General features: G+C 42.4%; 1 protein-coding gene across 1 annotated transcript in view; it reads left to right on the top strand.

Moving 5' to 3' along the window:
* Positions 1 to 1,340: 1,340 nt before the first annotated feature.
* The window catches only part of lrrc1 (leucine rich repeat containing 1), a 47,187-nt gene continuing 24,589 nt past the window's right edge, over positions 1,341 to 23,938 (top strand). The window contains exons 1-4 of the mRNA XM_084142302.1: positions 1,341 to 1,925; positions 15,763 to 15,880; positions 18,761 to 18,839; positions 20,308 to 20,397. Coding sequence (XP_083998428.1) covers positions 1,767 to 1,925; positions 15,763 to 15,880; positions 18,761 to 18,839; positions 20,308 to 20,397 — 446 coding nt within the window. The 5' untranslated portion in view covers positions 1,341 to 1,766. The remainder of the gene's footprint in view (positions 1,926 to 15,762; positions 15,881 to 18,760; positions 18,840 to 20,307; positions 20,398 to 23,938) is intronic.

Genomic DNA, 23,938 nt, shown 5'->3' with positions numbered 1-23,938 from the left:
AAAATGAAAGGCAAGTATGTCATGCCCATCATATTATCAAGAATCATTTCGTCACCATACAGCAGTGGTTCTCAACATTTTTGGTTACTGAACACCAGGGGTGTCAGACTCATTCCATGGAGGGCCTAGTGTCTGCTGGTTTTTCCTTTCAATTAATACCTAAAAAAACCAGGTGAGGGGAGTTCCTTACTAATTAGTGACCTTAATTCATCAAGTACAAGGGAAGAATGAACCTGCAGCCACTCGGCCCTCCGTGGAATGAGTTTGACATGTGCTGTACACCCTAATCACATTTTGCTCTAGCCAAAGTATCCCATTAACTGATCACAATGCCCATGTTATGAGTCTTCCCATGTACCACCTGTGAGTATGCCAGGTACTAGTAGACTTACCCCAGGGTTGAGACCCCACTGACCTAGATGTTCACCAAGTGAAGACTGATTAATCCTGACCTATAAAGGCAAGCGATGACTTTAGTTCAGACTGTACGCCCACACTATTTTAAAAATGGGTTCTGTATTTGTATTCATTGCTTTTGGTGGATGGACCTACTTCTAGGGTGCATTCAGTACGCCAACTGTGTTCAGTGTTTAATTCAATGGAACCGGTACTGTACTGAACGACCAGTGAAGAACTGCGTGATTATGGTGGCCCAGAGGGCGATTGTGTATGAGTTTTGCGATTTCTAATGGTCACACCCATATTGATAAGGCCACACTGATCAAACGGGAGCAAACATAAGCCTACCTCAAAGGCTGTTGAAGAACAGTGCGCACCGTTTTTGGGGAAAGTGTCATTCAGTAGGCTACAAACTGTCACGCAAATGTAGCAAACGTTTAACCAAACTGAACGCACCCCAGGTTTACATGTACATTTCTGACAGCTGCCCCATAAAGACGTTTATATTTGAGATCAAAACAAAGCAGTGTCAATTTGTTATTTGTGTGCTACCTACTCTTAAGTATAAATCCAGAAAAAACTGTATTAAGAACAGAGTAAAAAGGACAATATATATATGTATAACTGTAGGCTATTTCAGGCTAAAATAACGCTGAGGTACAGTAGGCCAACTGAAGAATTAATCAGTCGCCTATCTAGATCCTCTCTCTGGCTTCTACTTTTCCAGAGGGAGGGAATGAAATACAAAGGGAGGAGCAGTTAGGAATGGTGACGTCAGATTAGAACGAGTGAGTGAATGTTCCGGGTCAGAAACGGGTGTATTCATTAGTCCAAACAATTGCAAAACGGAACGTTTTGCAACTAAAACGAGAATTTCTATTGGACAAATCCAGCTAAGTCCCGCCCGTTTCGTTTCATTTGCTGCCGTTTAAGAAACATTTGGCAACAGAATTGGCGGAATGAGTACACCCCTGGACTGAGAGGAAATTAACTCTGGGACAAGGAAAACAGTAAACTACGCGAAATAAGACCTATCTTAACAGAGATGTGATCGGTTTCGGTAGCCGATTAGAAAAACTAACATTCCAGAGGCGACGTGAGTAAAGAATAAAAACCAAGCCTACAAAGTATTGAAAGTGAGAACGCTAGACAGCGTATTTATTGCATGGTGCCCAGTGCAATTTATTTACGCCTGGGGAGGTGGTTTCGATATTTGTTTGCTTTGGAAATTCTTTCGAACAACTGCAAGAAGGTGTTTGGCAAGCCATCTAGTAGCTAGGTGACCGTATTCAGTTGCGCCTTCCGTTTCTTTCATTGGACGTCTATACGGGATATTTGATAAGAACGGATTTTACCATCACCCCGTAATGTTTCACTGTATACCTCTGTGGCGGTGCAACCGTCATGTTGAATTGATCGATAAGCGGCACTGCTCTCTGTTGTACGTCCCGGATGAGATCTACCGCTACAGTCGGAGTTTGGAGGAACTTTTGCTGGACGCTAACCAACTCCGCGACTTGCCCAAGGTAAGCAGAATGTGTTTGCTAGCTGCTAAACTAAAACTGTATTATGCATAGTTCACTGATAAGATATAACGTTACGTGGTGTCATGTCAGGGAAAAAAATAAGTTAAGTAATTAAATGTAATCAATGACCATGAGTTGTTCATGCCATGGAAAATAACAGAACCTACAGTTTAAACAGGTTACGTGGAACAGGTAACTTGGGTACATGATTGCATCTCACACGATATTGTCATTCGTCTGGACCAGACAGAGGTCATGGCTAGAAGGGATACAGCTTTTGTCAAATTAACATCAAAAGTTGATGTTTGTTTGTTACATTTTAGCTAGCCATAACCTAATTATCCTAACCTACTAGGTGACTTCTCCTAACCTGCTGCGTAAGTTCTAACCTGCTACGAAAAGTCAAATCTGACGTTAATTTAACAAAAGCTGGATCCCTCTTAGCTATGACCCCGGACAGAGGGCACGCGCATGTCGTATTCATTTCCCATGTTGGGAACTGTTTTGAAATTATGCGCGCGCGCCCTATTATTTGACATTCTGCAAACTGCAACACATCTGCTGCTACAACACGGTCCACTTTCTACTGTCATGTCATTCAATCTTTATTATGGGGGAAGACTAGTTGGCTACAAACGTCTTTATTGAATAGCCTAGCTACATAAAAAAAGTGTAGGTTCAGCATGATTGTCACACATTTATCTGGCTATGTGCAGAGACTATATGGTACTGGTAGTTGTCAGTATTTGAAAGATAAAGGGCTCGTATCATTTGATTTCAATCCCTTTTTGACCGCACCCCTTTTGATTGGTAAAAGTGGTCAGACAGTGACTTTGGACCTGAAATTCGGGTCCCAGTGCCTAAACATTCAGGAGATAGAGGTGCTCAAAGTTGACCCATTTTGCATACCCCACCATACCATGAGTCATCCGTGATTAACGGTTCAGTTTGATATCATTTAGATATTTCCTAAATGCTTACAAACAGGGTTGTGAAACTTTATAATAATTTCTTGAAAACAATGTTTTCAGCAAACATGCATTTTCATCCCAGTCATCATTCTCTAAACTTGCGTGTCATTTCTTTGTGAGTAGGAGGAGAAGAGGGGACCTGCCATGCCATAAGATAGACCACAACCATTGTTGATGGTATTCCTTCACATGTAACTAATACTATCTAGGCTAGCTAAATGAACTCAAGATGAGTCCAACAGAAAATGTTATCCAGATCACTGTTATACTGTGCTCTGCTCATTGTGTGGTCTCATCAGATTTGCTACCATGGTGATGTAACACTGGCCTTAACACTAGACAGGAGACAGGCCTATAGTATGAGTGTGTTAACCATTGGGTTGTTGTTACCATGGTACAGCATGAAGAATATAGCCTGTCTGTTTCCAGATAATGAGTAGAGTTGGAGGAAAAGCCTATGATTTCTTTATCTTGAAAAGGTCTACATCGGCTAAAACGTGATCATTCTGGTTAACGGATCATATAGCCTTCTGTACAGCCTACATAATACCGTGATCACGTTTTTTCTTCTTGAAAAGTAGTCATTGCAGAGAAAAAGGCCAGTCTGCATTTTATCATCAACTTGTGGAAACATGAAACAGGAGTGAGTTGGCCACGTTTCTGGTTTTTCCTCTTTTCCATCACTTTCCCATGAGTGTTGGCGAGGAACTCGGCTATAGAGAAATTAACCGTTTGGTGCTCTACAATTGCCAGAAGTTTTGTTTGTTAGTTTATTAGTGGTTAAATAAATCCCCATGATTTTTTTGGGAAAGCAAATGGTTAGGTAGTGAATGATTTGAACAGGAAGTAGCCTGGATTTTGAGGATACATATTAGGTGTTATTTCCTTTCGTTGAGGAATCAAGAAGGGGATGTCGAACTGTATATAGTTGCAGACTAGCCTAGCTAGCTTAACTTGTAGAACTAGCTGTGCCATTGTCAATAGAGATAGTGATCTCTCCAAGTCCTGTGAGTGTAATAAATCTGTTGCCTATAGCCTAGGCCATCATTTCCCAAACTTGGTCCTGGCCTAGGCTATTTTACTTGTACATCTTCACTTAGCCTAAATAGTAGGGACTACAGACAAAAGGGAGCAATTCACCTAACCCCAGCACTAGCCTACCACATCTCCTTTTTGAGATGTTGATCATTCTGCATTAGGCTTGTCTAGATATCAGTAGAAGTTGATAGTTTGGGATTTTGATTATAAAGAGATGCCACATTTTATTTTCATAAGAAATGCTTATTTTCCCGAAATGATTGGGAATCATTTTCCATTGATGAAATGTGTAAATTTGACAAATTAATATAAAGTAATAGGCTATAGCTTTATTTCCCCCCTCTACATTCTTCACATTTTATTTCCACACATTTGGCATAGGGTGGTATAGGCCTAGGCTATTCAAAAGTCCCAGTCACCAATGTGGAATTTAGTCTGACCTAAAGGGCAAAGGGGTCTAGTATAAGAAGAACCCCATCTAGTTTGTTGAGCGATACGATGCCCTCTTCTGTGCTAGGTTAGTTATGTCTTACAGCCAGCAGGTCTGCTCTTTCTCACGTCAAGCCATGAAAACAAGGAAGTTGTTAACAAAGGTGGAGTCAGTATCAGGGTGTTATGGCGCAACATGATTATTCCTTTGTTCTGTCAAGCTCTAGGCCTACCGTCACCTTTGAAGTTCATTGTCTTTTGTTAAGTATTTATAGATGTGCTAAATTAGCAAAAGCCAGTCCTAATCAAACTGTTCTTCTCCTCCAATTTGTAGCTTTTAAAGATGTAGGCTAGGCTGCTAGCCTAGGCGTTGTCAATTTAGCAACACAGGCAACAAATTAGTAGTCTTAAGGCATCCGCATGCTTCCCAGCCAAAACAGTTCGAAAGAGTGCGTTCACATATGTGACTCGTTTCAGGAAACTAGGCGTATGTCGCACGTCGTTTTTTTTGCAGAAATGCCTTCTGGAACATGTGAACGTTCATGTGCATTAATAACAAACGTGTATGCCATCTGTAAATACGAATACAATTGTTAAATTACGAGGTTAGTTGGTTTAGCCATGGAAAAAGAACGGAACCTTCCCGCTAACCATGATTGGCTGGGCCTCCCGAGTGGCGCAGTGGTCTAAGGCTGTGCCACTAGAGATCCTGGTTCGATTCCAGGCTCTGTCGCAGCCGGCCGCGACTAGGAGACCCATGGGGCGGGGCACAATTGGCCCAGCACCGTCCAGGGTAGGGGAAGGTTTGGCCGGCAGGGATGTTCTTGTCCCATCGCGCACTAGCGACTCCTGTGGCGGGCCAGGCGCAGTGCACGCTGACTCAGTCGCCAGGTGTACGGTGTTTCCTCCGACACATTGGTGCGGCTGGCTTCCGGGTTGAGTGGGCACTGTGTCAAGAAGCAGTGCGGCTAGGTTGGGTTGTGTTTCGGAGGACGCACGACTCTCGACCTTCGCCTCTCCCGTGTCCGTACGGGAGTTGTAGCGATGGGACAAGACTGTAACTACCAATTGGATACCACGAAAAAGGAGGGTAAAATAAAATAAAAAACATTATTGGCTGAGATAATGGTTGGGCTGGACATGCCGAGAGATGAGTTCGGATTGGTCTGCCATGTAGCACGCTTCTGTCTATAACATGAGCTGGTCAGTATTTGTAGGTAATCCTTTCTAACGTGCTAGATATCAAAGTGTTGCTCTCCACTTTCTGAAGGACCGAGTTTTGAAATCAGTGGAAGGCCCGGTGGATTTACAGTATGATAGCTAAGGAGATGGAGGAAATTCTGGCCTTTGATTGCAAATATGCAGAGGGAGTTATAGCCTAATGTTAGCTAGCCATGATTGAACCTGGTTGGTTAGCTACCTGCAGATTCATGCAGGTTAGTAACGTTATGATTTGGGATTATGGTTCATTGTTTAGCTAGCTAGCTACATGTCTAAACAAAAGACTCCACTATGCAAGTAACCATTTCAATAGAATGTTAATGATGTCACTGCGATAATTGTCGATAGATGTAGCTTGTAAACAGTTAGTCACCAACGCTTTGGATAACATAAAAACAGCCTAACCAGCTCTGCTAGGGCGAGTAAAATGGTCAGGGTGAGCTGTTCTCTCATGTGTCTCGAAGTAGCTAGCAAGCTAGCCAACGTTAGCCAGTTAGCTTGGGAGCTTGACTGCTGTTGTTAGGGTTGATCCGAGCGTTCTGACTTAACCCTCGGCCAGAGCGTCCAGTGTGCGCTCTGAATGCTCCGAGAGCGAAATGCTCTGAATTTAGGAATGGACAATCTGACAACGCTCTGAGTTTACAAACGCCCAGGGCGCACTCTGGCACTCCAGATTTAATTTACAAATACACCCGTAGTATAAACCAGCCTTTAGTCTTGAAATCTTTGGTTGTTTACCACATGGCCTCACATGTGAATCCTTAAAGAGAAGGGCTAAGGCTTAAGAGCATGTGAACGATGCTGAATGGGTGTAGACAAAGAAGAGCTCTTCAGTAGGTTTACCAAAACATTCAAGGGCCATTTTCTCAAAAGTGAGGTTACAAGTTTATCAACTTTCAAAGCAGAATTATTTCCCATTGTTCCTCAACTGTAGTGTATGATATACCATTTTCTAGCTCTGAGTCTTTCAAATTTTGCTACATAAGTTCGAGCCGGTCGGTCACATATTATGACTACATTTTGTGCCGTTTTTGTTTGTTTCGGACTTCGGTAAGTTTTTTTGGGCTGTTCGGGCACACTAGAGTTTTTCTCGAGGCCAGCCGAAGTTCGGGAGCCGACGTCTAAGACCCTTCGTCCATGATTGATCAACTGTAGGGATTCTTCAATAGTCTTTGTTGTCATTCAGCGAGAGATGACTCGTTTTCATGGACATTTTGTAATTGAGAAATACTGCACCAAATATCTTAGTTAGATGTAAAATTGTGTGACTATTGTGAGGAAGCCTATACTGGCTACGGCGACTCAAAATGAACAAACAGTACTATTGCGCTTTTTTTCTCGTTTTTTATTTAGAATTCAAGGCACGCTTAACCAGCGAGGCTACCACAGCATTCTGCAGCGATACGCCATCCCATATGGTTTGGGCTTAGTGGGACTATCATTTGTTTTTCAACAGGACAATGACCCAACACACCTCCAGGCTGTGTAAGGGCTATTTTACCAAGAAGGAGAGTGATGGAGCGCTGCATCAGATGACCTGGCCTCCACAATCCCCCGACCTCAACCCAATTGATATGGTTTGGGATGAGTCGGACGGCAGAGTGAAGGAAAAGCAGCCAATAAGTGCTCAGCATATGTGGGAACTCCTTCAAGACTGTTGGAAAAGCATTCCAGGTGAAGCTGGTTGAGAGAATGCCAAGAGTGTGCAAAGCTGTCATCAAGGCAAAGGGTGGCTATTTGAAGAATCTCAAATATAACATACGTTTTGATTTGTTTAACACTTTTTTTGGTTACTACATGATTCCATATGTCTTATTTCATAGTTTTGATGTCTTCACTATTATTATAATATGTAAATAATAGTAAAAATAAAGAAAAACCCTTGAATGAGTAGATGTGTCCAAACTTTTGACTGGTACTGTGTGTGTGATAGAGATATATATCTTTCAGGACACTGTCTTTCAAAGATAATTCGTAAAAATCCAAATAACTTCACAGATCTTCATTATAAAGGGTTTAAACACTGTTTCCCATGCTTGTTCAATAAACCATAAACAATAAATGAACATGCACCTGTGGAACGGTCGTTAAGACACTAACAGCTTACAGGTCACAGTTATGAACTTAGGACACTAAAGAGGCCTTTCTACTGACTCTGAAAAACACCAAAAGAAAGATGCTGTACTGTGAGACGCCTAAGACAGCGCTACAGGGAGACAGGACGGACAGCTGATCATCCTCGCAGTGGCAGACCACGTGTAACAACACCTGCACAGGATCGGTATATCTGAACATCACACCTACGGGACAGGTACAGGATGCAACAACAACTGCCCGAGTTACACCAGGAATGCACAATCCCTCCATCAGTGCTCAGACTGTCCGCAATAGGCTGAGAGAGGCTGGACTGAGGGCTTGTAGGCCTGTTGTAAGGCAGGTCCTCACCAGACATCACCGGCAACAACACGCCTATGGGCACAAACTCAGCGTTGCTGGACCACACAGGACTGGCAAAAAGTGCTCTTCACTGACGAGTTGCGGTTTTGTCTCACCAGGGGTGATGGTCGGATTCGCGTCAAAGCATCGTCGGACTGAGCTTGTAGTCATTGCAGGCAATCTCAACGCTGTGCGTTACACGGAAGACATCCTACTCCCTCATGTGGTACCCTTCCTGTAGGCTCATCCTGACATGACCCTCCAGCATGACAATGCCACCAGCCATACTGCTCGTTCTGTGCGTGATTTCCTGCAAGACAGGAATGTCAGTGTTCTGCCATGGCCAGCGAAGAGGCCGGATCTCAATCCCATTGTGCACATCTGGGACCTGTTGGATCGGAGGGTGAGGGCTAGGGCCATTCCCCCCAGAAATGTCCGGGAACTTGCAGGTGCCTTGGGGGAAGTGTGGGGTAACATCTCACAGCAAGAACAGGCAAATCTGGTGCAGTCCATGAGGAGGAGATGCACTGCAGTACTTAATGCAGCTGGTGGCCACACCAGATACTGACTGTTACTTTTGATTTTGACCCCCTCTTTGTTCAGGGAAACATTATTCAATTTCTGTTAGTCACATGTCTGTGGAACTTGTTCAGTTTATGTCTCAGTTGTTGAATGTTGTTATGTTCATACAAATATTTACACGTTAAGTTTGCTGAAAATAAACGCAGTTGACAGTGAGAGGACGTTTTCTTTTTTTGCTGAGTTATTTATATATATATATTATTTTTTTCTTGAGCGGCTGGTCAGTAAATAATTAGTAGACTACAAATTGACCGCAAGAAGGCCAACATATATAATATTTGACTAAAACATAATAATTTATAACCTTGCTTACATTTGTATACGATCACATATACACTGCTAAAAAAATTAAAGGGAACACTAAAATAACACATCCTAGATCTGAATGAATGAAAATCTTATTAAATACTTTTTTCTTTACATAGTTGAATGTGCTGACAAAATCACACAAAAAGTATCAATGGAAATCAAATTTATCAACCCATGGAGGTCTGGATTTGGAGTCACACTCAAAATTAAAGTGGAAAACCACACTACAGGCTGATCCAACTGTTGATGTAATGTCCTTAAAACAAGTCAAAATGAGGCTCCGTAGTGTGTGTGGCCTCCACGTGCCTGTATGACCTCCCTACAATGCCTGGGCATGCTCCTGATGAGGTGGCGGATGGTCTCCTGAGGGATCTCCTCCCAGACCTGGACAAAAGCATCCGCCAACTCCTGGACAGTCTGTGGTGCAACGTGGCGTTGGTGGATGGAGCGAGACATGATGTCCCAGATGTGCTCAATTGGATTCAGGTCTGGGGAGCGGGCGGGCCAGTCCCTAGCATCAATGCCTTCCTCTTGCAGGAACTGCTGACACACTCCAGCCACATGAGGTCTAGCATTGTCTTGCATTAGGAGGAACCCAGGGCCAACCGCACCAGCATATGGTCTCACAAGGGGTCTGAGGATCTCATCTCGGTACCTAATGGCAGTCAGGCTATCTCTGGCGAGCACATGGAGGGCTGTGCGGCCCCCCCAAACAAATGCCACCCCACACCATGACTGACCCACCGCCAAACCGGTCATGCTGGAGGATGTTGCAGGCAGCAGAACGTTCTCCACGGCGTCTCCAGACTCTGTCACATGTGCTCAGTGTGAACCTGCTTTCATCTGTGAAGAGCACAGGGCGCCAGTGGCGAATTTGCCAATCTTGGTGTTCTCTGGCAAATGCCAAACGTCTTGCACGGTGTTGGGCTGTAAGCACAACCCCCACCTGTGGACGTCGGGCCCTCATACCACCCTCATGGAGTCTGTTTCTGACCGTTTGAGCAGACACATGCACATTTGTGGCCTGCTGGAGGTAATTTTGCAGGGCTCTGGCAGTGCTCCTCCTGCTCCTCCTTGCACAAAGGCGGAGGTAGCGGTCCTGCTGCTGGGTTGTTGCCCTCCTACGGCCTCCTCCACGTCTCCTGATGTACTGGCCTGTCTCCTGGTAGCGCCTCCATGCTCTGGACACTACGCTGACAGACACAGCAAACCTTCTTGCCACAGCTCGCATTGATGTGCCATCCTGGACGAGCTGCACTACCTGAGCCACTTGTGTGGGTTGTAGACTCCATCTCATGCTACCACTAGGGTGAAAGCACCGCCAGCATTCAAAAGTGACCAAAACATCAGCCAGGAAGCATAGGAACTGAGAAGTGGTCTGTGGTCACCACCTGCAGAACCACTTCTTTATTGGGGGTGTCTTGCTAATTGCCTATAATTTCCACCTGTTGTCTATTCCATTTGCACAACAGCGTGTGAAATGTATTGTCAATCAGTGTTGCTTCCTAAGTGGACAGTTTGATTTCACAGAAGTGTGATTGACTTGGAGTTACATTGTGTTGTTTAAGTGTTCCCTTTATTTTTTTGAGCAGTGTATCTCTATGCATGGGAATACTTTGGAACAGATTTCCTAAATTAAAATCACTTGGAGTCTTTTATATCTGCCCCCCATGTCTTTTTTGCTCAGAACTTGGGGGTCCGCCATTTGGACAATTTCCCCCTTTAAAAACTATGAAAAATGTTGTAGAAAGTAACAATGTCAAATGGCTTGGAATGTTTGACAATCCCCTTTACCGCTAGCCATTTTGGTTTGTTTGACCTCTTGGGGCCCCTCATTTAGATAGGCTACACAGTCAGTACCGGTAGTTTGTTAAGTTTAATTAATTTTGGCATCTGTTTGAACAAGTAGTCTTTGAGCATCTGTGACTTCGACTGGTCTTAATCAGGCTTGTTTAGTTTAGAGAACCTTTGCGTTAGGCCACCGGGTTTATGCCTAGGTTAAGCTAGGCTAATTGTAGGCTAGTTTTGGTTGTTTTTGTTCAGTATTCAAGCTAATACCTTTTGCTTTGGGTAATGTTCTGTACAAGGTAGACACTAAACTTCACTCTAAAGAATAGCTTAAATCATGAAATGGGCTATTTGATCATCACTGATAGGCTAACAGATCACTCTAACCCTTCTATGCTGTTCAAGCTGAGGGGAGGAGTTAAACTATGTCTACTATAATTAAAACATTTTGTTGCCAATTTTCTCTTTTTAATCAGGAGCTCTTCCTTTTGTAAATAAACTGGTAAAGAGACACATTGGAAGTTTACTTTGTGGGAGTCATTAGGTTACCCCTCAGTCGAACTTAGGCTAACCCAAATATTGACTTAAATGTGGAGAACGGTTTATGTACACTTGTCAGTTTCAGTCTTCATGGTGTAAATCAAATCAACATTTTGTTTGTCGCGTACACAGCTTTTGCAGATGTTATCGCAGGTGCAGCGAAATGCTCCAACAGTGCAGTAATACCTGACAATACAAAACAATACCCAATAAGAAAGGAATAAAGAAATGTCAGGATGAGCAATATCCGTCTGGTATATAAATATACACAGGACAAAAATATAAACGCAACATGGAAAGTGTTAGTACCATTTTCATGAGCTGAAATAAAAAATTCACAAAAAGCTTATTCCTCTCAAATGTTGTGCACAAATTTGTTTACAGCCCTGTTAGTGAGCATTTCTCCTATGCCAAGATAATCCATCCACCTGACAGGTGTGGCATATCAAGAAGCTGATAAAACAGCATGATCATTACACAGGTGCACCTTGTGTTGGGGACAATAAAAGGCCACTTTAAAATGTGCAGTTTTGTCACACAACGCAATGCCACAGATGTCTCAAGTTTTGAGGGAGCATGCAATTGGCATGCTGACTGCAGGAACATCCACCAGAGCTGTTGCCAGATAATTGAAAGTTAATTTCTCTACCATAAGCTTCACCCAATGTTGTTTTAGAGAATTTGGCAGTACGTCCAACCGGCCTCACAACCACAGACCACATGTAACCACGCAGGCCAAGGACCTCCAGATCCGGCTTCTTCACCTGCGGGATCGTCTGAGGGGGGATGGGTGTTGAGGAGTATTTCAGTCTGTAATAAAGCCCATTTGTGGGGGAAAACTCATTCTTATTGACTGGGCCTGGCTGCCGAGTGGGTGGGCTTATGCCCTCCAAGGCCCACCCATGGCTGCACCCCTAGCCAGTCATGTGAAATCCATAGATTAGGGCCTAATGAATTTATTTCAATTGACTAATTTCCTTAAATGAACTGTAACTCAGTAAAATCTTTGAAATTGTTGCATTTTGCATTTTTATATTTTTTGTTCAGTATATATGTATATGATGGTGTGTTTTTATGGACAGTATATGAATAGAAAAGGTGTGTACAGCAGTACTTATAACCTATAGGATGAGGTGTGGGCGTGCCGTTGGGGGTGAATGACAGCCTAACCTGCTGTTCCGGTTACTGACATTTGTATTATGGAACAGCGGATTTACCTTCTTGTTGGGACATTAGAATAGACCTAGGACTATATCTACAGTGAGGGGAAAAAGTATTGGATCCCCTGCTGATTTTTGTACGTTTGCCCACTGACAAAGACATGATCAGTCTATAATTGTAATGGTAGGTTTATTTGAACAGTGAGAGACAGAATAACAACAAAAAAATCCAGAGAAATGCATGTAAAAAAAAATATAAATTGATTTGCATTTTAATGATGGAAATAAGTATTTGACCCCTCTGCAAAACATGACTTAGTACTTGGTGGCAAAACCCTTGTTGGCAATCACAGAGGTCAGACGTTTCTTGTAGTTGGCCACCAGGTTTGCACACATCTCAGGAGGGATTTTGTCCCACTCCTCTTTGCAGATCTTCTCCAAGTCATTAAGGTTTCGAGGCTGACGTTTGGCAACTCGAACCTTCAGCTCCCTCCACAGATTTTCATAGGGATTAAGGTCTGGAGACTGGCTAGGCCACTCCAGGACCTTAATGTGCTTCTTCTTGAGCCACTCCTTTGTTGCCTTGGCCGTGTGTTTTGGGTCATTGTCATGCTGGAATACCCATCCACGACCCATTTTCAATGCCCTGGCTGAGGGAAGGAGGTTCTCACCCAAGATTTGACGGTACATGGCCCCGTCCATCGTCCCTTTTGATGCGGTGAAGTTGTCCTGTCCCCTTAGCAGAAAAACACCCCCAAAGCATAATGTTTCCACCTCCATTTTTGACGGTGGGGATGGTGTTCTTGGGGTCATAGGCAGCATTCCTCCTCCTCCAAACACGGCGAGTTGAGTTGATGCCAAAGAGCTCGATTTTGGTCTCATCTGACCACAACATTTCACCCAGTTCTCCTCTGAATCATTCAGATGTTCATTGGCAAACTTCAGACGGGCCTGTATATGTGCTTTCTTGAGCAGGGGGACCTTGCGGGTGCTGCAGGATTTCAGTCCTTCACGGCGTAGTGTGTTACCAATTGTTTTCTTGGTGACTATGGTCCCAGCTGCCTTGAGATCATTGACAAGATCCTCCCGTGTAGTTCTGGGCTGATTCCTCACCGTTCTCATGATCATTGCAACTCCACGAGGTGAGATCTTGCATGGAGCCCCAGGCCGAGGGAGATTGACAGTTATTTTGTGTTTCTTCCATTTGCAAATAATCGCACCAACTGTTGTCACCTTCTCACCAAGCTGCTTGGCGATGGTCTTGTAGCCCATTCCAGCCTTGTGTAGGTCTACAATCTTGTCCCCGACATCCTTGGAGAGGAGCTCTTTGGTCTTGGCCATGGTGGAGAGTTTGGAATCTGATTGATTGATTGCTTCTGTGGACAGGTGTCTTTTATACAGGTAACAAACTGAGATTAGGAGCACTCCCTTTAAGAGTGTGCTCCTAATCTCAGCTCGTTACCTGTATAAAAGACACCTGGGAGACAGAAAACTTTCTGATAGAGATTGTCAAATACTTATTTCCCTCATTAAAATGCAAATCAATTTATAAAATTTTTGACATGCGTTTTTCTGGATTTGTTTGTTTTTATTCTGTCTCTCACTGTTCAAATAAACCTACCATTACAATTATAGACTGATCATGTCTTTGTCAGTGGGCAAACATACAAAATCAGCTACTTTTCAAATCAAATACTTTTTTCCCTCACTGTATATAGTCTATATCTATAATGAACAGAATAAAGGCTTGTATGCTCCTCTCTCTGTCTGGTCAAAGGGTTGTTGAAACCATGAGTTTCAGGTCAGGACAAACATGAGATGAAACCTGTATTAGTTTCATCCAGGGCTGTCTTGTCTGGGTGTGTCTGTCTGTGTCTCCGTCCCATGAATACCTGTTTTCAGTCCACAGTTATCATTAGGCTAGGTTTGTTGGCATAGAAGAATGCGGTGTTGTGAACAGGAACATTTACATTTCAGACGAACACAACCACAACAATTTAAAACAATTTTATCAGGGAACAGCACAAGCACAGTCAACATGAAGACATGCTGATGTAGACCTATTAGCTTGTTTAGTTCATTGGCTCTAGTCTCCATTTTAGCTTGCCATTTTCACCTCTAACTGATTTATTATTCTGAGTAGGCCTAGTCAGGTCAATACATGTAGGTTGATGTTAGTCCTATCCCACAACTTGGCTACCGTTCAAACACTAGGTTATTTATCCAAAATAGCCTGTATGCTAGGCTAACTCGCTTTCTGTCCTGAGGTGGTAAAACCTCATACTTTTCTGTAGGTTTACTTACCAGTAGAAGGTCTAGGCTACATTTGCATTTAAATGCAGGTAAAATATGTCAAAGGTGGAAGCCTAGATTGAGTGTGCTCTTGAAAACCTCCTGTAGCTCAATTGGTAGAGCATGGCGCTTGCAACGCCAGGGTTGTGGGTTCCATTCCCACGGGGGGCCAGTATGAAAAATGTATGCACTCACTTAACTGTAAGTCGCTCTGGATAAGAGCGTCTGCTAAATGACTAAAATGTAAATTGGAGTCCAGTTCACCGTCATCACTGAATGCCTTGGGTTCGCAATCAAAGGAGACTACTTGTCCTTAAAATAGGCCTACCTCATCAGAGATATGATTTTTTTTTATACCGGTAGCCTATTATTCATAATTCAATTAAAGTGGAGGGCTATATATATAATTCCCTCACGACTTCTGTGAAAAGACGATGAAGATTGTGATATCGTTTTCAGTTAGTAGTGTAGACCTATAGTGAGACTAAGTTCAATGTGCAGGACATTGTGGTGATTCAATACGTTCCAATTAGAAGCATTTCCAAACCTCTTACATAGTGTTCTTGAAATCGTGTCTGTTTTTGAAACAACATGTCTTTTTGGGGTATCATTTTTATATCTATGAAACGGAGATGGTTAAATTGCATGTTGACTCGGGGTGCCTGGAAGTGTCAGGATAAGGCAGCATCCAAGTAGGTCATCATCCATTAGAATAGATGATTACGTCAGAGAACTGGGTAGGAACTGAACAATATTTCCCAGGCCACTGACCACCACTCTTAGGCCTAATTGCTTTACTTTTTGCTGGTTTAAACTTATTTAGTGAGTTGAAGTGTAGTTAAGTATGGCTAGCCTATTACCTGTTTTTAAGACTCCCTCAACGTTTTAATTTGGTTCAATCTGGAAAGTGTTTTGATTTATCAATGTACTACTGTTGCATCACATTTTCAGGATGGGACAAACCGTAAGCTGTTTACCATGTTGTATTTCGTGTATTGTTCACTAATGTTTCCTATGTGTATGTCAACTGTAGACCTACAGCTAATCTAATGTGTGTTTTGTCTTTTTCAGCCATTCTTTCAGCTGGTAAAGCTACGAAAGCTGGGCCTGAGTGACAACGAGATCCAGAGGCTTCCTCCAGAGATAGCCAACTTCATGCAGCTGGTAGAACTTGATGTCTCTCGTAATGGTGAGAAGAGAACTACTGCTCTGAACTAGCAGTGTGACGTTTAAACTGAATTTGGATTAACGTTTAGAAAAAATCCCTAAATAAAACGTGTTTAAAAAAAAAAATACAAAATTACAATCGCAGTGCATTTATCAAAACTACCACTAACAAACAAATAAAATAAAATAATTGAGGCTGCAATATGTAACTTTTTGGGCGACCCAACTAAATTAACATAGAAATGTGAGTTATAGATCTGTTATTCTCATTGAAAGCAAGTCTAAGAAGCGTTAGATCTGTTCTATGTGCGCTATTTCTATGCTTCCGGTCTTAAGTTTCGTTTTTGCGTCTTTTGCTTTCGGTTTTTTACACCAGCTGAAATTAGGAGAACTGTTAGAATTTTTGCAACCAGGAAATGGCTGCGCGATATCTGCATATTGCACCTTTAAACAAACACCTAATGCAACGATGCTGTAACGATAGTAGGAGGAGATATGAGTCTTTCAAATGATTTGCTGCAGATATAAAGCGCTCTGCACGTCATGCTCGTTAACAGTTGAAAAAATGGCAGAGCGTGAGACCAGAAATGACAGCAGCAAAGTCCTGTATGGCAATACTTTGAGAAGGTTGTGAAATGCAAACTTTGTGAGGTGAAATTGAGCTACAGTGGCAGTACAGGTGCAATGCTGAAGGGGAGGCACCGTGAGACCCAATCCATTGCTGGCAGCAGTGGGATAAGGGAGTGAGGATCACAGCGCTGATTACAGAAATGATTGCAGTTGATATGCAGCTGTTGTCAATGGTAGAGGACGTCGGCTTCAATGTTTCCCTAATGGCATGTCTAGAACCAGATTACAAGATGCCATGTCGAAAAACCGTGATGGCCCGGATGGAGAAATTGTACAATGATTGCTCTGCAAGTAGCCCTACAAAGCTCTTAAATGCGGTACGTGGCGCAACAGATTGTTGGATGTCTATGAACACGCTCTCATACATCACTGCAACAAGCCATCACATTGATGAGGAGTGGGACATGAAGTCCCATGTACTACTGAGAACATGGAGGAGAGGCACACAACAGAGAACCTAAAACGGCATTAACTACCATCGTTGCTGAGTGGGTGGGGGACAGCAGCAAGGGGAGGGCCGTCTGGTAGGGTTTCCACTAGATATCACAAAGTCAAAATTGTCTATATCGTAAAAATTCATGAAAACAAAAACATTTTGGTCTTTAATTTAGGGTTAGGCATAAGGTTAGCAGTGTGGTTAAAGTTAGGGTTAAGGTTAGGTTTAAAATCACATTTTAAGAAGAGAAATTGTAGAAATAGGTGGGGTTTATGACTTTGTGGCTGTGTTAACTAGTGACGACCGTCGTAGCCAGCCAGTTCTGTGGTAGATTGAACTGCATTGCCCCTTAGCGGTCATATGCAGGACCATATCTGAATTGTGAATTCACATAATTTTAAAGATTTTTTTCTTATCGTTTGAAATGGCAGTTTAAACGTTAAGATTTTTAAAACATTAGTCAAATCCCTACTCTAAACACTCAGTTGGAGGGATTTTCAGCCCCACCAAACAGGTCTAAACTCGCATTGATTCAACCACTGGTACTATGAATGAACAGACATTTTAAAACGCCTGCTATTTTGATAACGCCTCAGTTGTTATGACTAGGCTCTTTGTTAGAAAATGCAGTAAGTGCTAGACAAGCAATAGAATAATCTTAAACCACCAGGAAAATTGCAATTGGCTCAGAACAGGGCAGCACGGCTGGCCCTTGGATGTACACAGAGAGCAAACATGTCAATCTCTCCTGGCTCAAAGTGGAGGAGAGATTGACTTCATCACTACTTGTATTTGTGCGAGGGATTGACATGTTGAATGCACCGAGCTGTCTGTTTAAACTACCGGCACACAGCTCGGACACCCATGCATACCCCACAAGACATGCCACGAGATGTCTCTTCACAGTCCCCAAGTCAAGAACAGACTATGGGAGGCGCACAGTACTACATAGAGCCATGACTACATGGAACCCTATTCCATATCAAATAACTCATGCCAGCAGTAAAATTAGATTTAAAAAACCGGATAAAAATACACTTTATGGAACAGCGGGGACTGTGAAGCAACACTAACATAGACACATGCATACAAACACATGATAACATACACACTATACACACATGTACACATGGATTTTGTGTTATAGATATGTGGTAGTAGAGTAGAGGCCTGAGGGGGCACACTTAATATGTTGTGAAATCTGTTATGAATGTATTGTAATGTTTTTAAAATTGTATAACTGCCTTAATTTTGCTGGACCCTAGGAAGAGTAGCTGCTGCCTTGGCAGGAACTAATGGGGATCCATAATAAATAAAAATACAGCACTATCCATCCCCTTCACTGTACAGACCCAACATATTTTCAGAGCCACATTGGTGTGGTTTCTCCCACAACGTCTGGACTAAAAGGGTTAACATTCCTCAAAGAGAGCTGCTATCGCAGAGCTTCCCAGTAGGACCAAATCCAGAATGCTAATTATGTTGATTATAGAAGTTCAAAAGGCAGTTTCACATGCAGCTCTATGTTTGGCGCAACAACCATGATCATTTTGTGGCGACTCTAAATATACTTTTCTCCTTTATGGCTATCTATTAACATTGAGTCTGGAGCACTAGCTTTAAGTGGAATGCCTAGTTGGATGGATGTTCTGAACTATGTTGTAATCTTGACTGAGGGACGTCATAGTTTTATAGTTGGACAAGAAATCTTAGGCCTGGCTAACAAAACCCAGTCTTCTTTTTATGCCAGTGTTTAGTGTATTGTTTCTCAGTACCATTTACAGTGTGTGTTGATCAAGATGTTTCTAACATGTATTTATTACCTCTCTCATATAGACATCATGGAAATTCCAGAGAGCATTTCGTACTGCAAAGCTCTCCAAGTAGCAGACTTTAGTGGAAACCCATTAACAAGGTAACTGAACTTTGAATTCATGTCTCCATAAATGTTTAGCGAATGGGAGGGATAACAAAACAGATGTACAGTAGTGTAGTATCACTATAGAAGGTTATATGTAGGAACTGCATGACAACTTCAACATAGAGGAAGAATCGTTCGAACACTAGCAGACCATTGTAAACAAGAACTATACTGGGATGAAAATGCACTTTTATATAGGTACGTCTTCAGACACGCTAGTTAAAGTAAAAAAATATGATTCAATTAGCATTAACTAGTTATTTAAGTTAATGAATGTAATTGTATGGGATATTTTTTTGCCCCAGTTTTCCTCTCAGCTGTCTCATGCAGAGGAGGCTGGTGGGAGGAGCTATAGGAGGATGGGGCTCATTGTAGTGGCTAAAATGGAATACATGGAACAGAGTCAAACATGTGGTTTCCATATGTGTGATACCGTTCCATTTATTCCATTCCAGCCATTACAATGACCCCGTCCCCCTATAGCGCGTCCCACCAGCCGCCTCTGGTCTCCTGGTGAGGTCTGTGTTTAATTTGCACCCCAGTGGAGGCAAAGCCACGATGCCATATGGTTCAGTTTGGGACTGGCCATGCACTGGGCTGTGTGATTAGCTTAACTACACTGGTACTGTACATATGGCCTACATCAGGGCTATTCAACTCTTACCCTACGAGATCCGGAGCCTGCTGGTTTTCTGTTCTACCTGATAATTAATTGCACCCACCTGGTGTCTAAATCAGTCCCTGATTTAGAGGGTAACAATGAAAAAATGCAGTGGAACTGGCTTCGAGATCCAGAGTTGAGTTTGAGGGGCCTGGATGTTCTTGTTAGAAAGCTTTACAGCTACTCAGTTCCCGAGGAAGAGAATATATAGCTGGCACTCTGTGACTGATCTGCAGATGATACAATATGGTTAAGCGTTGTGATTTGGAATGAAATGTGGCCAGGCATTACAACCCACAAATAAAACTTTCACACTCCCACACTGAGATTGTCTCTGGGTGACCATTTTAGATATGAGTGGGTGGCAGGTAGCCTGATAGTTTAAGAGCTTTTGGCCAGTAATCGAAAGGTTGCTGGTTTGAATCCCCGAGTCGACTAAGTGAAAAATCTGTCAATGTGCCCTTGAGCAAGGCACTTAACCCTAATTGCTCCTGTAAGTCGCTGTGGATAAAACATGTAAATGTCTCTGGGTGACCATTTTTAGATAGGAGTGAATCAAGTCATGAAGGCTTAAAACCATAATATATCAAATGGAAAGAAGAAGTTAGTTCCTGTTGATTGAAGACACTTTCCTGTCAGAGAGGAAAGTAGTTGGCCTATATCAACTTTATAGTATATTTTATGGATGTTTCCTTACTGCCTATTAATACAGTCAGATCCATAGATTTTCAAGAATCTGCATCCATTTATTTTAATCTGCAAAGATCTGATTATATTTGAATGCCTCTCTTGTTTTTCCAGATTGCCTGAGAGTTTTCCAGAGCTCCGGAATTTAACATGCCTTTCCATCAATGACATTTCATTGCAGGCTCTTCCCGAAACCATTGGAAAGTAAGTACCTCATCCTTTTAGTCTTTTTTTATTTATTTTTATTGCTTCATAGTCCTTTCATACAGAAGTATTATTTTCTATATTAATAATATTTAAAATAATAATAATATAATATATTGGTCATTTTTATGAAGATTCAGTGTATAATTTCACAAAGGGACAAGAATGGTGTTATTGGATTTATGGCAGATACATTTACAGGGGTAGTTTTATCAGCAAGTTCTGCTTCTTTCCTGTCCTCTATCCCCAGTGGCCCTGTTTAATTTCCTGTGTAATTTTCTCCAGCGTGCCATGTTCCCTGATGTTTCACTTGCAGAAGAATGCCAGCCCTCTCTCCCTTCAGATAACGGCTTAATATGGCACAGAGCAACTAGTGTAAAACTAAACGGAGCTCTGTTTTGATTTGACATATTGCTGTAAATTAGGGATGACTTACATGATTAGCTTAGCCTTACATGATTAATACACAGATGGTATTTTGAAGAATGATTCAGCCTTGGTTTTCTCTCTCTTTGATTAGTAGGTCTAGATTATAGACTTTAAGTAATGTTACATTCATTGCGCTCAGCTCGATGAAGTCCTGTTGATCTGTGAGTTACCATGGTGACCTAGTAAGAGCTCGGTGACAGTTGGTGTGAGAAGATGGACCTACTCGTGAATAAATGCAGAGCATTAGGCCATATTGATTGTTCATCCATTCACTCACTCTCTCATCTAGCTGTAGAGGACTGAAATGTTATCATCACATGAGGTTGTACACAAAAGGGGTAGGCTTTATGGATTTGTAGAAAAAAACACTTTTCTACACCTCTGTTAATCTCTCGTGGACAGGCGCACGTAACATAAATGGTATCGTACTGTCTGTCAACAGACTGTAGGATGCGACAACTAAGGAGGAACTTTGTTCAGATTTTTCGTCACAGATCATTTAAACAAATCAACATTTCAAAGGTGTTCGCATCTTTCGAATTTCCGAAGTGAAGGGGACATTTGGCCCATTGACTAACTTCAGATAGAGGGGGTGGCGCTACCGCTCTGCCTCTGCCCCTCGTTCTAGTATGTTTTCAACATACTTTTTAGTACCATGTTTCCGAAATTATGATTATCGATGTCGCCGGCTAACCCCTCTCCTAGACACCACTGTAGTAGCTGCATTTGTAAATCATCCAGCATTGATATACCATATCAGTGTTGTTGCACTTGAGCCATTGATCTATGCTCTTACTTTCACAGTAGATTTGACAGATGGATTTCTCTATTGGCTTTCCTCTGGATCTGACTCCCATGCAGAGTGGTTTAGAGGGCTCAGCGATAACAGATCAGTTTTCAGAGCTATCTCGTCCACCTCCCGATGGTATGGCATTGGCTTCTACCTCCGCCAAAGGCGTGTGTACCATACAGATGTTAGATCTTAATTTGATCACTCTTTTGTTGCTGAGAATTTTCCTGCATCGCAGGAAAGGCAGATTAATTCACTGAAAATCCACACTAACACACGGTTATATTAATAGTATTGCATTTGTCATGTAGTCTAATTTTGGCCAGATAATAGCCTAACCACTGATCAAGCAACATTATGGATTAACGTTCAAATCCTGTTGCTGCAGGAATATTTTGCTGCGACAATACGGGTCAAATTAAGATCCTACATCTATCTGACTTGCATAACTCAATGAGCCTGGGCCTGTCAGTATTTGCCCTCACAAATAGGGGAGTTAATGACTGAGGACTATAACACGGTTGAAAAACAAGTTAGTGTGGCTCAACAAAGCATGCAGCTCCCCGTCATAGGGGTGAATGGCACTGACACCTTATCAACCCAACATGGTAATGGTCAGCTGGCTGGCCCTGGAATGTATGGCCTAGTGAGCGCTTATTTGCTCATCCTGCAGCATGTTGTGAATGATTTGGTTGGCTCTCTGGGTCATCTGAAATGCTAGGGCTAAAACTGCAAGCATCAGAGCTAGAAGAGATTTCTCTCTGTCCTTTTTTAAATCTGGCCCAGTAACCTCAACTTTGTGACAGGGGGGATCACACCAAGAAGATCTAGACAGACCCAGTCGGTTTAGTCACCGCAGAGGGTTAACCTGTCATTCAGGGGAGAATGCGTATAGATTAAGAAGAATGCTACTCTGTTTATCCCTCCGTTTGAGACTTCATGGCTCACATTTATTACTTTACTCCCATTATTAATGTTATTCAGATACCAAAGAACAGACTGTCAACTGTCCTTTCTCTATTAAAAGCTCCCGAGCCATTAGACCATTCAAATTGTATTACTTGTTAAAGGATTTTTTTTCAGTATACTGTCACTGAATGAAATGCACCATTTAATGCTGTCAGTGCTTAATTTGTAACTCGGGAGGTGCCAGAACAAAAAGTGAGCGCGAGAGGATATTGACCTGAGGGGCTCTGAGGTACCGGAACGCATGAAAAGAAAATCCAATTTATAATAAAGCATTGCATGCATATTGCATTTGCGTGGTGGCATAGAGGAGTAGAGTAGAGGCACTTGCAGAAGTTGCACACATGGGGAAACATTTTTGTAACCTAAGGTCTGGGGAAGAATGTGGCCTTTTTATACAGTTGTAGTCGGAAGTTTACATACACTTAGATTGGAGTCATTAAAACTAGTTTTTCAACCACTCCACAAATTTCTTGTTAACAAACTATGGTTTTGGCAAGTCTGTTAGAACATCTACTTTGTGCATGACACAAGTAATTTTTCCAACAATTGTTTACAGACAGATTATTTCACTTATAATTCACTGTATCACAATTCCAGTGGGTCAGAAGTTTACATACACTACGTTGACTGTGCCTTTTAAACAGCTTGGAAAATTCCAGAAAATGATGTCATGGCTTTAGAAGCTTCTGATAGGCTAATTGACATCATTTGAGTCAATTGGAGGTGTACCTGTGAATGTATTTCAAGGCCTACCTTCAAACTCAGTGCCTCTTTGCTTGACATCATGGGAAAATCAAAAGAAATCAGCCAAGACCTCAGAAAAAATATTGTAGACCTCCACAGGTCTGGTTCATCCTTGGGAGCAATTTCCAAATGCCTGAAGGTACCACGTTCATCTGTATGAACAATATTACGCAAGTATAAACACCATGGGACCACGCAGCCGTCATACCGCTCAGGAAGGAGATGCGTTCTGTCTCCTAGAGATGAACGTACTTTGGTGCGAAAAGTGCAAATCAATCCCAGAACAACAGCAAAGGATCTTGTGAAGATGCTGGAGGAAACAGGTACAAAAGTATCTATATCCACAGTAAAACGAGTCCTATATCGACATAACCTGAAAGGCCGCTCAGCTAGGAAGAAGCCACTGCTCCAAAACCACCATAAAAAAGCCAGACTACGGTTTGCAACTGCACATGGGGACAAAAGATCGTACTTTTTGGAGAAATGTCCTCTGGTCTGATGAAACAAAAATAGAACTGTTTGGCCATAATGACCATTGTTATGTTTGGAGGAAAAAGGGTGCGGCTTGCAATCCGAAGAACATCATCCCAACCGTGAAGCACGGGGGTG

This window comes from Coregonus lavaretus (assembly GCF_964263955.1).
Source record: "Coregonus lavaretus genome assembly, chromosome: 25".
NCBI lineage: Eukaryota > Metazoa > Chordata > Actinopteri > Salmoniformes > Salmonidae > Coregonus > Coregonus lavaretus.
This window is presented reverse-complemented; position numbering and strand designations above follow the sequence as displayed.